The 14,907-nt window shown below is 35.3% G+C and overlaps 1 protein-coding gene across 1 annotated transcript in view; it reads right to left on the reverse strand.

The window, feature by feature from the left end:
• Positions 1 to 2,856: 2,856 nt before the first annotated feature.
• fam133b (family with sequence similarity 133 member B) overlaps positions 2,857 to 14,907 on the reverse strand; it is a 39,738-nt gene continuing 27,687 nt past the window's right edge. Inside the window, exons 4-11 of the mRNA XM_039736719.1 lie at positions 13,527 to 13,601; positions 13,398 to 13,430; positions 12,904 to 12,972; positions 12,533 to 12,634; positions 8,973 to 9,026; positions 8,643 to 8,741; positions 5,911 to 5,961; positions 2,857 to 3,030 (exon numbers count right to left, since the gene is read on the reverse strand). Of these exons, the coding sequence (XP_039592653.1) occupies positions 2,941 to 3,030; positions 5,911 to 5,961; positions 8,643 to 8,741; positions 8,973 to 9,026; positions 12,533 to 12,634; positions 12,904 to 12,972; positions 13,398 to 13,430; positions 13,527 to 13,601 (573 nt within the window). The 3' untranslated portion in view covers positions 2,857 to 2,940. The remainder of the gene's footprint in view (positions 3,031 to 5,910; positions 5,962 to 8,642; positions 8,742 to 8,972; positions 9,027 to 12,532; positions 12,635 to 12,903; positions 12,973 to 13,397; positions 13,431 to 13,526; positions 13,602 to 14,907) is intronic.

Consider the following 14,907-nt stretch of genomic DNA (forward strand, 5'->3'; position numbering starts at 1 on the left):
TGAAGTCGTTGCTGCTTTCATCATTCCGAGTGTCTGCTGTGTTTATTGTTGTCACTATTAGGGTGAAATGAAGGGAGCAAACTACACAGGAAAAGGGAAAAATAACAGGAAAACAACAAAAGAGAGTTATGCATTTATAGTTTTAGAAAAAAAAATTAAATATTTCTAATGTCTTATAAATATAAAAACCATACTGTTGTGTTTTTCTGAGTGCAGATAAGTGAAGAGTAAAAAAGGACCAGCTAATTAAATGAGATCAGTTGTTATCAAATTATTATCACAGACTGTGCATCTGGTTGGAACAAAGACCTGCAGCCACAGTGGGACCCCAGGACCGAGTCTGGGAACCACTGCCATAAACAGCTTTGTATATGCATTTGAAACCTCGTAAGTTATAGAAAAATGTTTCCACCATCTCCAGAGCCATTTGTTTCCAAAGAAAGAAATCAAATGGAATATTAAAAAGGGGACAGGTCCAAAAAATGATTACAACTCTTTCTTTGGGATATATGGTGAATATATGTTAAGGGTTTTTGATTAACAATATGTGGTGGGCTGGCGTCCTGCCCGGGGTTTGTTTCCTGCCTTGTGCCCTGTGTTGGCTGGGATTGGCTCCAGCAGACCCCCGTGACCCTGTAGTTAGGATAGAGCAGGATGGATAATGGATGGATGATTAACAATATGACAAATACAAAGTACTTTTAAAGAATGGTAAAACTTCTGCTTTGTTCAGTCCAATAGAGAAGTTGTCCAGTTTCAAAAAAACAACTAATGCTGCAGTAACTAAAAATCACATTAATTAGGTTAAAGCAAGTACAATTTTACAGCTCTTTTACACACATCATGACCATGTTATCAATTCAATTAATTTAAATATTAACTCTGGGGAGCTTATCACACATTTTACACTTACGGTTTACACTCTGAAAAAGCAGTGCACTGATCTTTCCCTGTGTGTACTCATAAAAGACTCATTCATGAAAGTATCAGATGTCAACTAAAGAGCTTTCAACAAACAGAATTTGTGCAAATTTAAGGAGAGCCAAATGTCAAGAGTTCACCTCATTTTGGGGAGTGACAGACCATACGCACAGCTCTCTTCAGTGCCTGTCGCTGGTAGTCTGTAACATCTGGGTGAAGACCAAGCAAATGATAAATCAGAGACAGCAAAGCAAGAGTCTTAATACCAATAAATCACATTGTCTCCTTACCTCTGGAGTGTTAAGTATCAAAGCCCCGGACATCGCTGAGAAATAACTAACATGTTATGTGAGAATTGTCATTCACTCCAATGCTCCTTGGTTCAAGTTGTTATGTATGCGTTGCTTTTTCCTTCTCCCTTAATGTTCAACCATATGAATAACAAAAAAAAAAAAAAACAGCAACACATGTTAAGGGGAACAGCTAAGCTGATCCCTTTTTAGATCAGAAACATGAACAAGCATGGCCAACTGACACAGCAACATTGGGAAGTAATACGCCTAGGATGGAGCAAAAATTCAACAGAGGCATAAATTCTTATATAAATACCTACTAATGCACTTTGCATATCTTCTTGAATTAAACACTTGTTTTAACATTTCTTTAAAAAACATTGATGAATCACACATTTCCTATTAATGTTGGCTGATCCCATCACAGACTCTCTCCATCATAACCCGAACAGGTCACAAAAAGAATCAGATTTGGATAAAATGCAAGAATTCAATTGGTGCTGTTAATAATTCCTATGCTAATGAAAAATTTTTCTTTTTTTACTGTTTGTTCCTTAAAATTGCTAAAATAATCATATTTCTTGTTCTAGAGCAAATTTGTGCCATTAATGGAAAGTACAATTTCTGTAATGCAGACAGAGTTAGTTTCCTTTATATTCTGACCACATGCTTCATTTTTTAATTGACAGAAGTTTAGTTAAAATTATGCATTTATTTTACAGAATAAAATGAAAAGAAGTAAAATGATGGATCAGTTAAGTTTAATCTCCTTGTTGAGCAGTTTGTTGTGACATCTACAGCAAATCTGAAACCGTTTATTGGGCAATTACTTTAATGAAAGTTTTTTATGTTGTTTCAACACAAGCCACAGCATTAGAGTCAGAAAACAGGATTTTTATTGACCTGTAGACATAAATCTAATCAAAACTCTGTACACAGTTACTGAAAACAAATATATGTCTGGACATACTTCAATATGAAGCCTGTATTTAAAATAAAATGACAAATGTACTATGATTTTTAAACTACGAACCTGCAGTTCTAAGTTAACATACATGAGGTTTACAAAGTGTATAACAAAGTTTGAATAATAAAAATGCCAAATCAAAGCTGAACAATACTTTCAAAGATGTCACAAGTAGATCAAAAGCTTCTAAGTATATAATTTTGAAGGAAGTCATTTATTTCCAATAAAGAGACCATTGGAGTAGTATAACAAAGACAGTCCATGTAATGCATTTCAAGTGTTGAAACATGTAGGTGAACTTCTCAAAAGAGCTAAACATACTCAAAAGGAATGTATGCCCATATAAAATATTCTTAAAGCATTTGAAGGCCGGCACAAAAACACTCTCTAGAAAAAAGGCATTTTTATTTATTTAAAAAAAAAAAGACAAAGTTAAATAAATGTAAAACAAAAAAAATGACAAAGCCCTATTCTGAAGTCACAGCATTTGGTATAAAATATACATTAAAGTTATTTTAAATGTTTTATAAGCTTCCAGTTTCTACTATTGCAGTTAGGTAGAATCACACTGTAACAAACTGAATTAAAATACTCCCAAGTTCTAAACCCAAAACATTTCAAACCAGCTCTTGCAACAGTAGACATCTGAGGCAGAATCATGCAGGATTTATTTCCTTGATAAATAACAAAAGCCAAATCTTAAAACCGGTATGCAGCTCCTTTGCTGCTGCGTACTTCATGTAATTGTCTTTGTCCACATCATAAGGAATCAGAGCTTGAACTGTATGCTTTCTTTTTCTTCTTCTTCTTCCCTTGTTTCTTGTGCTTCTTTTTATTCTTTGATTTCCCCTTAGGAGCAAGGAATATAAAATTAAAAATATGAATTTTAAAAGTGTGTATTTGGAAGTACTCAACTGGTATTTCCACATCTTCACAATTTTGCATAAGTTGTTCTTAACCATGTTTCTAGCTACTGCTGTTTTTGGTTTAATTGTGCTTTTAATAAAAAAAAGGGTTTCCTCTATAATAAATTTTACAAGTGAATTTTCTTACCACAGGAAATAAAGTCTCTGCTGAACTTAGCACAGCTCAGTCCACTGGTACATTTTGTTTACTTACAGTATACCTACTATCGGGGTGAAGGTCACAGGCAGCTGGAGCCCCTCCTTGAAACATCAGAAGACATGGGGACGGGAAAAAGGAGAAGTGGTGGCCAAAGTGGTGAGAGAATTAAAATGAGTCTGCTTGTCTGCTTATATTCTACAGTGGGAGGGTGCAAGTGCTGTATTCCACTGCTTCTTATTCTTGAGGATCGTGCACACTAGATCATTTTCTGTACGTGAATGCTTGTGCCTGATATTCAGTATTACCATGTTTCAAATAAGAAGTACCATCTATTACATGAACAAAATATCTGAATGAATTACGGACGCAACTAGAACACAAACAAGAAGCATGATCAGCTAGTTTCACAGCTGAAGTTTAACATTGCAGTGCTTATCTGCCTAACAAACCAGAGAATGCTGAAAATGTGGACTACTGAATTATAAAATAGAAATACTAGAAACTTAAAATATTCACTTTATTATATTATCTCGGGGGGCATGCAAGCAGCTTGCGTAACTTCCTTGCTCACTAGTGCTGCTCAGTTGCTGTTGTTGAACTGAATTTCAGCTACCTTTATTGGCCTACTAAAGAGCTGTGGCAAAGCAGCCGGATAGTGCTAAATAGACAATGACAATGTGGTATGAGTAAAATGCCCTAAGATGGCTATCCTGCAGGATTAGAAACACACACAGTTGGTCTTCAGTATGTATGATGGTCACTGTGGTTAGATGCATCTCTCTGTAACGTACTGTAGTGATTAATGAATAATAAACTGAAAAGAACAAATGTTTCCAGAGAAATACAATTCAATTACTATTAAATGCGACTGGGGAAAGGTGTCATTTATGCTTATAAAGTGAAAAAAGTACACTTGTTATATGATCGTATTATAATTATTGTAACTGTTTTTGGGTCTGTTATATAAATAATTTTGAGGATAGTGGGTCTTTACTAATATTATTTAAATAAAAACATATAACTTTTCAACAACCAAAACAGGAAGTGTTACACCGAGATTACAAGAAGACAATATTATTACATAGGCTTACCTTATAATAAAAAAAAATCCTGTTGTTTATGCACTAGCAAAATACCCGCGCTTCGCAGCGGTGAAGTACTGCATTCAAATTTTTATTAAGAAGAAAATTAATCCTTTTTAATCTGTGGGACAATATGCCAATAATTATTTGTTAAGGATCTCTTTGTATACCATGTTGTCAGTTCGGCCCTCCGGTTGTAACATGACCAAACTGTGCGCTGAGCTTACTCTTGAGCATGTAACGTACAGTTGGCCATGTGAACAGTAATCTTGTCTCAAATCTCACAGCTTGGATTGCTGCTGTCATAATCGGTTTGAGTTTCATGGTTTGTTTCAATTACGACAGTATTTGCAGGATTTGTTGTGTTGAAGTGACATTTGGCATCTGTCAAGCGTTGTAAGCACACAACCGGTTTCATCGATAAAATCACATCCAGCTTTTGAGAGTTTAAACATTCATAAACATCAAAGTGTCCACTACTGAAATCGTCACCTGTGAATCTAAGATGTTTAAGAGGCATTGGCGGTTGTCGAAGGTGTAAAATATTTGGCCATTTCAGTACACTTGAAAGCGACAACCGAACAATTCAGCGGCAGCCATCAACTCACATGCAGAACCATAGGTGAAGGGCTTAAGCATTTCACTCTTTTAGTGCTCCTGTGTAGTATAATTATCTCCTGTACCATCATCAGTCCACACCTTGAACCTGTCCCAGTCATTCAATACATAAGACAAAATGTTCCTCCAGATATCAAGAGTGAGCCTGATATGGCCGTGTAATATGTAACAAAGAGAATGGAAAAGGTAGGTGGTATCTCCAGGCATGGAAACCACTCGGTAAGTGACAGTTCTTTGATCGATAGAATTTCTTGAAGATGGGCCCATAAGTAACAAAGACTGCTGAAAATTTCAATACGGCGGCCGACAGTGGCATCATACTACCGAAATAAGTACGTACATTGGTTTCAGTTAGTGGAGGGAAGCCGCCTACCAAATTTCGTGAAGATGGGGTCAGCCTTCTACCTACACGGGAAGTTTGAAAATTGGCGACGTTGGAAAATTCAATATGGCGGCCGACAATGGTGTCATACCACCGAAATAAGTACGTACATCGGTTTTGGTTAGCGCAGGGAAGCCGCCTACCAAATTTCGTGAAGATGGGGCCATAAATAAGAAAGTTCAACATGGCGGACGTTGTCGACCGTTATCGACCGTTACGTGTAGAATTTCGAAATGAAACCTGCTTAACTTTTGTAAGTAAGCTGTAAGGAATGAGCCTGCCAAATTTCAGCCTTCTACCTACACGGGAACTTGGAGAATTAGTGATAATTGAGTCAGTGAGTGAGTGAGTCAGTGAGGGCTTTGCCTTTTATTAGTATAGATTTTAAATATGTATACAGCAAAAAAAAAAAAAACTTTCTGTGAAAAACTTAATTAGATATTGTGATGACTAAAACATATCCAAAGACAGACAAGTTAAATACTGTACATATCTTATAAAAATATGGTACATTGACCTAAACTTTGCACTTTAAGAAAGGCAGGACAAAAAAAAAATTATAATTTACATCCAAATACTTACATTAGATCCATCTTTCTCTTCTGTCTTAATTCTTTTGAGCCTTGATTCAGCCTGAAATATGTATAATTATTGAAAAACAGGTACTGTTATAAAAGACAATCGTGCCCCTTTTCATTTTAGTCATCTAAATTCACATTATTGGTTTTTAACAATTTATAATCATGCCTGATTCTTTATGACTCAGCTCCAATTATTACTGGAAAATCTCAAAACTGAAATAATTGTTCAATTTAGACAACTGATCCGAGTTGATAAATGTGTTGGATCAGTACTAGAATTTTGACTTTGGTCTTGATACCAGCTTTCAGACCTCGGCACCAGTACAAAACATGTCAGAAGCAACTAACAGATAAACAGACCAACACATCTCACAGCTAATTCGTTCCCCCAGCCCACAAACATTCACATCTCCCTGCTCTGCTTCACAATTACATGCCTCCCTGCTCTGCCGCACTCCGCATTGCTGGGGTTATTCCTTTCCTTTGAGTATTCGGCAGGTTAATATTAATATATACAGTGGTGGCCAAAAGTTTTGAGAATGACACAAATGTTAATTTTCACAAATCTTGCTTCCTCGGTTTTTTTGATGGTAATTTGCATATACTACAGAATGTTATGAAGGGTCATCAGATAAATGACAATTAATTGCAAAGTCCCTCTTTGCCATGAAAAGGAACTTAATCCCAAGAAACCCATTTCCACAGCATTTCAGCCCTGCCACAAAAGAACCTGCTGACATCATTTCAGTCATCTTCTTGTTAACACAAGTGAGTGTGTTGATGAGGACAAAGCTGGAGATCACTCTGTCATGCTGATTGAGTTGGAATAGAGTGTCTCAATTGTTGTGAAGAAGACTTCAGGGTGCCCAAGAAAGTCCAGCAAGTGCCAGGACCGTCTCCTAAAGTTGATTCAGCTGGGGGATTGGAGCACCACCAGTGCAGAGCTTGCTCAGGAATGGAAGCAGGCAGATGTGAGTGCATCTGCATGCACAGTGAGACAAAGACTTTTGGAGGATAGCATGGTGTCAAGAAGGGCAGCAAAGAAACCACTTCTTTCCAAGAAAATCATCACGGACAGACCGATTCCGCAAAAGGTACAGGGACTGGACTGCGGAGGACTGGGGTAAAGTCATTTTCTCTGATGAATACCCTCTCCCAACCATCCAAGAACAGTTTGGTGACAAACAATGCCTTTTCTAGTATGATGGAGCACCGTTGCATAAGGCAAAAGTGATAACTAAGTGGTATTGTTTATGTAAGAATGGGCTGCCATCAGTCAGGATTTGGCCCAGAAGCTGATTGACAGCATGCCAGGGTGAATTGCAGAGGTCTTGAAAAAGAAGGGCCAACACTGCAAATATTAACTCTTTTCATAAACTTAATGTAACTGTGAATAAAAGCCTTTGAAACGTATGAAATGCTTGTAATAATAATTCAGAATACCATAAAAATGTCTAACAAAAACATATAAAAACACCGAAGCAGCAAACCTTTTGAAAACCAATACTTATGTCATTCTCAAAACTTTTGGCCACAACTGTACATTCAAAGAACGGCAAGAGCCATCCACCTTGGTGATTCAAGCAAAATTTAATGCATGTATTCAATTTAACAATCGAAGAACAGTTTTCCTCCTTGAAGTTATCATTGCACTAAAAAACAACTTGAGTATGGGGAGCCTGAAAACTACCAAATTACTTCAAGTACTGAAAGTAAACAAATTCTTGTACCATACCAATTAAAATTTTATTTTGTTACTTTTTTCAGTACCGGTATACCATGCAACCCTATTTGACAATAAAAACAAATGTTCTTTACAAGGATACTGCTGATTGTTCAAAGCCGGCAATGCACTGCAGAGATTCCAAGTTTAGAAAGACATCATATTAGAGGGGTGCCAGGCTAATGTGACTGGAAAGTTTTATAATCAGTTGGGATCATCTGCACATTGCCAGGCATCTTCATGTGTCTCTATCCATGCAATTATTATTCACATAATCACATTATCTTTACACTCTTTACAATCTCCACTGTAGCGAGTTTTAAAACCATGTACAAGTTTAAGCCTGTTATTGAAATATGAACTGGGTGTGAATATTCTGTGATTAATAACATATCTGAAATGTAAACAAGGAAGTATTAGAATTAGAATTGGGCCATTGAACTTGTCAGTGCCTAAATTGTAAGATGTTCTGTTTACAATAGATAACCTGCACTTGACTGGCAAATATAAACTACTTTATGTTTTTGGAGGATAGCATACTTTGGGATAGGGGCTTCACCCAATACAGTACGAAAGCTTCCTTCTTAAAGCACCTGAGTAGAAGTTACCATTGACTGTCCAGCATTCCAGGAATAGCCCATTCACATTTTTTTTGGTTAGATAATGCATGTTTGCATTACAACATGGTTCGACCCAGCAATTCAAATGGCTCCCTCTCCTCAACCTCTAAACTTCAGTTGACACGTAAGGTGGAACCTAATGGCTCATTCATGTTCCATGCACAAACTAAAGCAATCACATTATTTATATACATCCAGAAAGAGCAGCAGAAAAGAAAGCCGCAAGTTGTTCCATGATAAACTGTGAAGAGATATGTCACTTTTTTCATTTTAATATTCAGAAGTCCTATGTTTTGCTAAAGTGTAACATCAAGGCAGGGCAGTGCTCACAAAGATATGTGTTTTTATTTTTTATTATTTTTAACGAAGACAAGATTTGTATTCACTTACATCTTCTTCCATGTCAGTTTCAGAAGTTGATTCAGAGGAAGACTGCCTGTAGTTTCGGTCATTTTTCTTTTTTTTGTTGCTGCCTGCAGTCTTATCCTCCTGTCACAAGAGATAATTGAAATTAATTTGCCAGTCCAGAATCAACATAACAAAAAAGGTTTTTCTTTGCAATGGGATTATATTCAGTTTCTCATCAGCAGGACTGAGCTAAAATAAAATACATGTTAAAATATTAAAATATGACAATGCTTGTCTCTACCTACATCCAAGAAGATTAAAATGAATGTATTTCAAAACTATTAGCATTAATAAAAAACTAAATTACAATACCTTTTCCTTTTCAGGATCTTCTTTAAATTTCTTTTTTTTCTTCTTGGCAGACTCCTAATAAGTAAATTACACTTTAGATATACACTTAACATTTAATAACAGTGCTGCAAAAATGCATGTACCCCATAATCACAAGTTATATATATTGCAAAAATGTAAATTTTGACACTCATTGCATTGGGTTTGTATTGAAGGAGTGACACTTCATAGGAGTGAAATAAATACCGTATTAAAGGAGTGACATTTTATTGCAGTGACATAACAAGTCACCTACCACACACGACTGAAAGTATACTTGCCAAAAAAATCGTTGTCGCCTCACCTACCACACACAACTGAAGGTACGCTTTTCAAAAAATCGCTGTAACCTCACCTACCATTTGGATGGTTGTCACTCCTTTGAAATTTATATGTGAGGTTTCACTCCTTCGTTATGTCACTCCTATGACATGCCACTCCTTTGAACAGGACCGATTGCAATATCTTGTTTGGTATGATGGTTGTATGAAATAGAATTAGTATACTGGAACTATCAAAAATAACTTGATAAGTGTTTGTATTGTAACTAGTAGTTTCACCTATCATCTCATGAATGAACAAAAAAAATAAATATCGCTTTCTGTAGTCACAGATTCATAGTTGAGTTCCAGAAAATAACTGATCAAAAACAGGTTTTAAAGTGTAATGATTACGTTTTTTGTGAATCAGGAAATTACTCCCACTGACATACAGGCATGACAAGAGAGTATATGGAGACACCTACATGGGCACTAGCAGTATCAGATGATGGGCATGTCATTTTCAAAATGGGAACAAAGACATCTCCCATCTGTTCCACAGCGAGTTTCCCTAAAACTGCCTCTGAAAGAAATATAAAAAGGAAATTTACTGAACACGGAGAACTGAGGCTGGAATAGTGCTATATGCTGTCCAGGTGATAGTGCAAAGAAGGGTATACTTAAATAATTGTATCTCCTGGGTATCATATTTGCTGAATGAACAGCATAAAATATGTTTAAAAAAAGTACTGTGACAGATGATGAAACTGGGTGTCGTCACTTTGACTTGGAAACCACGATTGGAATGGAGTAATTTCCTCTTCCTAACTGTATTGAGTGGAAGTTTAATGAATTCATTACAAGAGCAATTCAAAAACTGAAAGGCAATTTCAAAATTACACAGTAACCGCAACAGACAGAAGTTAATGTAATACAACATGTTTGCGATGGCTTATAGGTATTTCGAAAACAAGTACAGAGCAACACTCTGCCATTAATCTAGTTGAAACCATGGTCAAATGATCATGGATGCTATTCTACAGGATTGCACCATTGTTGAATAACGCATTGCTGAATAACTTTGAGGTGGCACATAGAGAGATTTCTTTGGGCAGATGGTGTGACACATACTGAAATTCACCCTAGGATGCTGGCTCAGTATGGAAGCACAAACAGCATAACTCAACAAAAAGTATATGAATGGGTAGAAAGGTTTCAAATGTAAAGAACAAGTGTAACTGGCAAAGTTCGATCTGGTCGCACACAAGTCCACATGAACATGGCAAATGCTTTCATCAGAGAATCTAGATGGATTACCTCGTCTGCTGTTGCACATTTGGATATCAGCTGTGAATCTGCCCTGTCAGTCAGAATCGTACCTGCATCACTTGATGTGGCATGCTGATAATGTAGTGCAGCTTAACATTATCCTGTCAGATAACTGAGCTATCAATACACCATTTGCACAATAAAAATGTTGATTAAAGAAAGACCCCTGCTGCATCCTGTATTAGAGAGTTTGTTTTGTGAAAATGACAAGACTGCAATATTCCTGCTTTTGGAAAACACACGAATAGTCAGTGTGAGCAAATAATTTATGAATTCATCAAGAATTTGCAGAACATGCATGTTAAAATGTCATTGTACATGTAACACTACTACTAGAATAAATTTTATGTGTTCCCAAGGCACGATACAAACTCCGAGGTGATGGGGCTTTTTCAGTTGCAGCCCCCAAAACTCTGGAATGATTTGCCATTGCACATTAGGCAGGCTCCTTCAATAGCTGTCTTTAAATCTTATTTAAAAACACACTTTTACTCTCTGGCTTTTAACCCAGTATGATATGTTGGCTATCTGTATACTTTTTATTATGAATCTCTTCAGCTCTTACAGTATGTGTTTATATGTTTCCGTTTCATTTACCCTTGGTTATTGTGTGTCTGATATGTTGGGTTTTTTATTGTACAGCACTTTGGTCAGCCTTGATGTTGTTTTTAAAGTGCTTTATAAATAAATAAATAAATAAAAATAAAATAACCCACTGCCTTTAAGTGGACGCTGTTGGTGAGCACGGAAAGATATTTTATGTACTGTTTTGCTGTTTGTCAGCTAACAACCAATTGTTTTGAAGAAGACAGCTAAGGTGCTGCAAAATAGAGATCTGTCCTTTATAATAAATATGAAAATGATATAACAGATGTAATAGTGGACTTTTATTTCTTCTTCAAATACATAAAGCCTCTTATTGCACATATGACTTTTAGTAAACACATTTTTGCACCAGTTATCATCCACAACAAATATTTTTTGAAGAAAAAAAAAAAAAAAGTGGGGAATATTACTTACATTTTCAAAGAAAATACGTTGCAATGAATTTCTCACACAGCAGAATACAATCAAATATGAGGAAAAACATAGCGAATTAAATTGGACTTTAACAGATCAGCTAGAAATAAAGCATTCAGCAACTGTAGCCCAGTGGGTGCAGGGATGAATACCCATCGGTTAAAGCATCATCAATTCAGAGCTCTTTTCTCAGTACCAACCTGCTTCCATGGGTCTATCCCTTACTGCTACCATACTAGTAGTAATCTCACCATTACACATTTATCCATGAATGTTTAATAAAACACAATCAAATGTCTCATTTACATTATGAACAAAGGATGGTATAATATTTTAGATGTTATCTGAGAAAACAGCTATAATTATCAAGTTACAAAATAATAAAAATAAGCAAATGGCCACTGTGTGTATCATGCATTTATATTAAACAATATGCCCATTGAAAAAAGAAAAAAACAATCAAATACTATTTATTATGTGGATACAAGTTGATCACCTCCCACTAGCTCCCTGTTGCTATCTATTAAATCAATCATGTGGATGTTAATGAGGGAGTATTATATTAACATACTGTACACTGAAAATAGTGAGAAAAATTGTTACTTATTTTACAGTGGAAGATTACAAAGGCACAGTGAATTTCCCCTAAATTTTTTTTTTGTAAAATCACAAATCTAGAAAAAAGAAAAAGAAAAAAAAAAAAGGAAAAAAAGCAGAATCTGACTACTTATGGTTAATGAAAACAAACATCCAACATGCAGTATCCTAGTGTCAGGTATAGGATCTCAGTTTTTATTAGTATATTCAACAGTAATGAGCTTAATAGCATCTGTTCCTTTATGAGGGAATTTTGTGCTACAGCCTTGCTACTTTAAACCTAACTATCTATTACAGTACAATTTTAATTCTACTACTTCTTCTTCTACTGTTTACCTTTGCTTCAGAGTCTGATTCAGATCGATATTCATCTCCTGAAATTTTTGCAGAACTATGTTTTCTCTTTCGCTTCTTCCTAATATGGCTCTTTTCTTCTTTCTAAACAAGAAAAACAATTTTTGAGCCAAATATTTTCCATGATTGTTTTTTTAGTTAAATAGTAAAAATACACAGATTTCCAAGTGAAACTCAAAAGTGGGGAAAGCAATATTTCAGAAGCACAGAAATATACCATCTTTCAATTTAAAAAAAATCTCAAAGAACCCACAGACAAATAAATTATCAAAAACTAAATTAAGAAGTCAACATAATGCATTTATTCCATATACCTGCAAAAATTATGTGTAGACTTTTGAAAATGTTCTTACCTCCTCATCAGAATCTGACGAGTAACTGGAAGAATCAGAAGTGGATGAAGAGGAGGAAGATGAAGAATGCTTGACCAAAGATAATAAAAGCAGAGCCGATGAGATTAAATAGTCGACATCAAATAATATTGTTCTAATAAAGTACAAATGTATTGAAAATACTATACATATTGCTCTTCCAGTATATAATGAAAATTAAATGTAACATTTTGAGCCAAAATAAATTAGACAAATTAATAAACAAGATTCCAAAGCCAATTATTTTGTAAAACTTATTTTTAAATGTTCATATTCTCTTATGAAGATGTTAAGTTAATTATTAATTATAACCAAATTATTTTTCAAATAAGCTGAATCAAAGAATAAAAATACATAATATAAAAACTTTTGAAATTAATCTGAATAGTTGCTCAAAACCTTTGTGAATGACCTGCAATCTGAAACAATTTGCAAACAGATTTTCCACAGTTTTAAAATTAAAAAACCTTTCTCACCCTGCTATGCTTTTTCTTAATTTTTCTTTTCTTCTGTAAGAATAAAGAGATATGGTATTACAGTACATAACAATAACATGAAATAAGCAATATGAAAAAGGGTGCACATAGAGGGGGGAAAAAACATACCTCCTTCTTTTTAGACAGGCTTTCATTTCCACCAAGTAATTTCTCTCTGTTCTTTTCAAGTTCTTTTTTCCATCTCTTAAAAGGGATATAAGCAACAAAATATATTGTAAAAGCTAAAACTGACTTTGCACTGCATATCCAAAAAGTTGTGTTTATGTTACTAAAATACACATTCCTGAAAGGAAGAGAAATCCTAAATTGGCAGAAAGAAAATAACAATCCCTGACATGACTACTAAGTTATAGATGATTTATTTATTTAGATAACAAACTGCTTAATCAACTTAAAGGATACATTATGCAGTAGTTAATATATTAAACATCCACATTCCCAGAATACATAATTTGTTAAACATTATTAATTTTCTTTAAGTTTGTTTAGGTTTATAATTTATATTTCCACAATCATGCTGTACAATGCTTTGTCATGGAAAATTGTATTCTAAAATGAAGTGTGTTTCTTTGCCGTTTAAAAAAGGGTCCAAAGGTCACAATTTCAAATTTTGAACAAAACCGTTCAAACTGACCAAATACATGCACTTTGAGCAAAAGTTTCCATTTCAGCAGCTTCCATATAAAACTGTCCATCAGTAAACATTCATGCATCAGATCAACTCCTACTTTTCCTAGTGATTTGGCTTTTTTTTTTAATGGCAAAACACAAGTTTACAAGAAAGTGTATTCTTTTGACTTGAAACAGAGAGTTTAGAAACATCCCTATTCAAAGTAAGCAGACATGCATATACAGTAATTGTAAATGTTTTCAGAGAGCAGGGTTTTGTTTTTCTCTTTCAATGTCCAAAGATGATAAAGTACATTACAGTGGAGTTGCTTGTGGGGGAACATATGAAGTTTAAACTGATGCTGTTGTTTCAGGGGCATTTTTAGGGTTTGCAGGTAGTAGGGTCTTAGCCCCTTCTGCGATTGTCATGCACAGTCTTCTTGTATATAAAATTGACGAGTGATGGGAATTTCTTTTGGCTTTCGCCCATATTTACGTAATAGTGTAACATTTAATTGGGGGCTACATTGTATATGATAGACCAAAGGATAATGGGCTTACTGCTATTGTCATGTTTAAAATTCAGAAAAAGGTCAGGGGTTGGGTACAATAGTTTAGAGGCTTAAACCTCTGAAGCCCCTACCCCTCTCCTGACACTACTGCATTGTTCTTAGGTGGTCTTGGATCGGAGGACAACACTTTTGCCTCTGCTTATCTCTCAATTCCTTTTTGTTTCTAGTGAAGCAACACCTGCTCACAGCCATACTGCCTGGCACCAGCACTCAAGGTTTAACATCCTTGCTAATCATTGACCTTCACACCTCCTGTGAGCTTCACCAAATGTTCTCCTTCCATTTCACACCTAACTATATATACCAAA

The sequence above is a fragment of the Polypterus senegalus genome, chromosome 15 (assembly GCF_016835505.1).
Source record: "Polypterus senegalus isolate Bchr_013 chromosome 15, ASM1683550v1, whole genome shotgun sequence".
NCBI classification, from domain to species: domain Eukaryota; kingdom Metazoa; phylum Chordata; class Cladistia; order Polypteriformes; family Polypteridae; genus Polypterus; species Polypterus senegalus.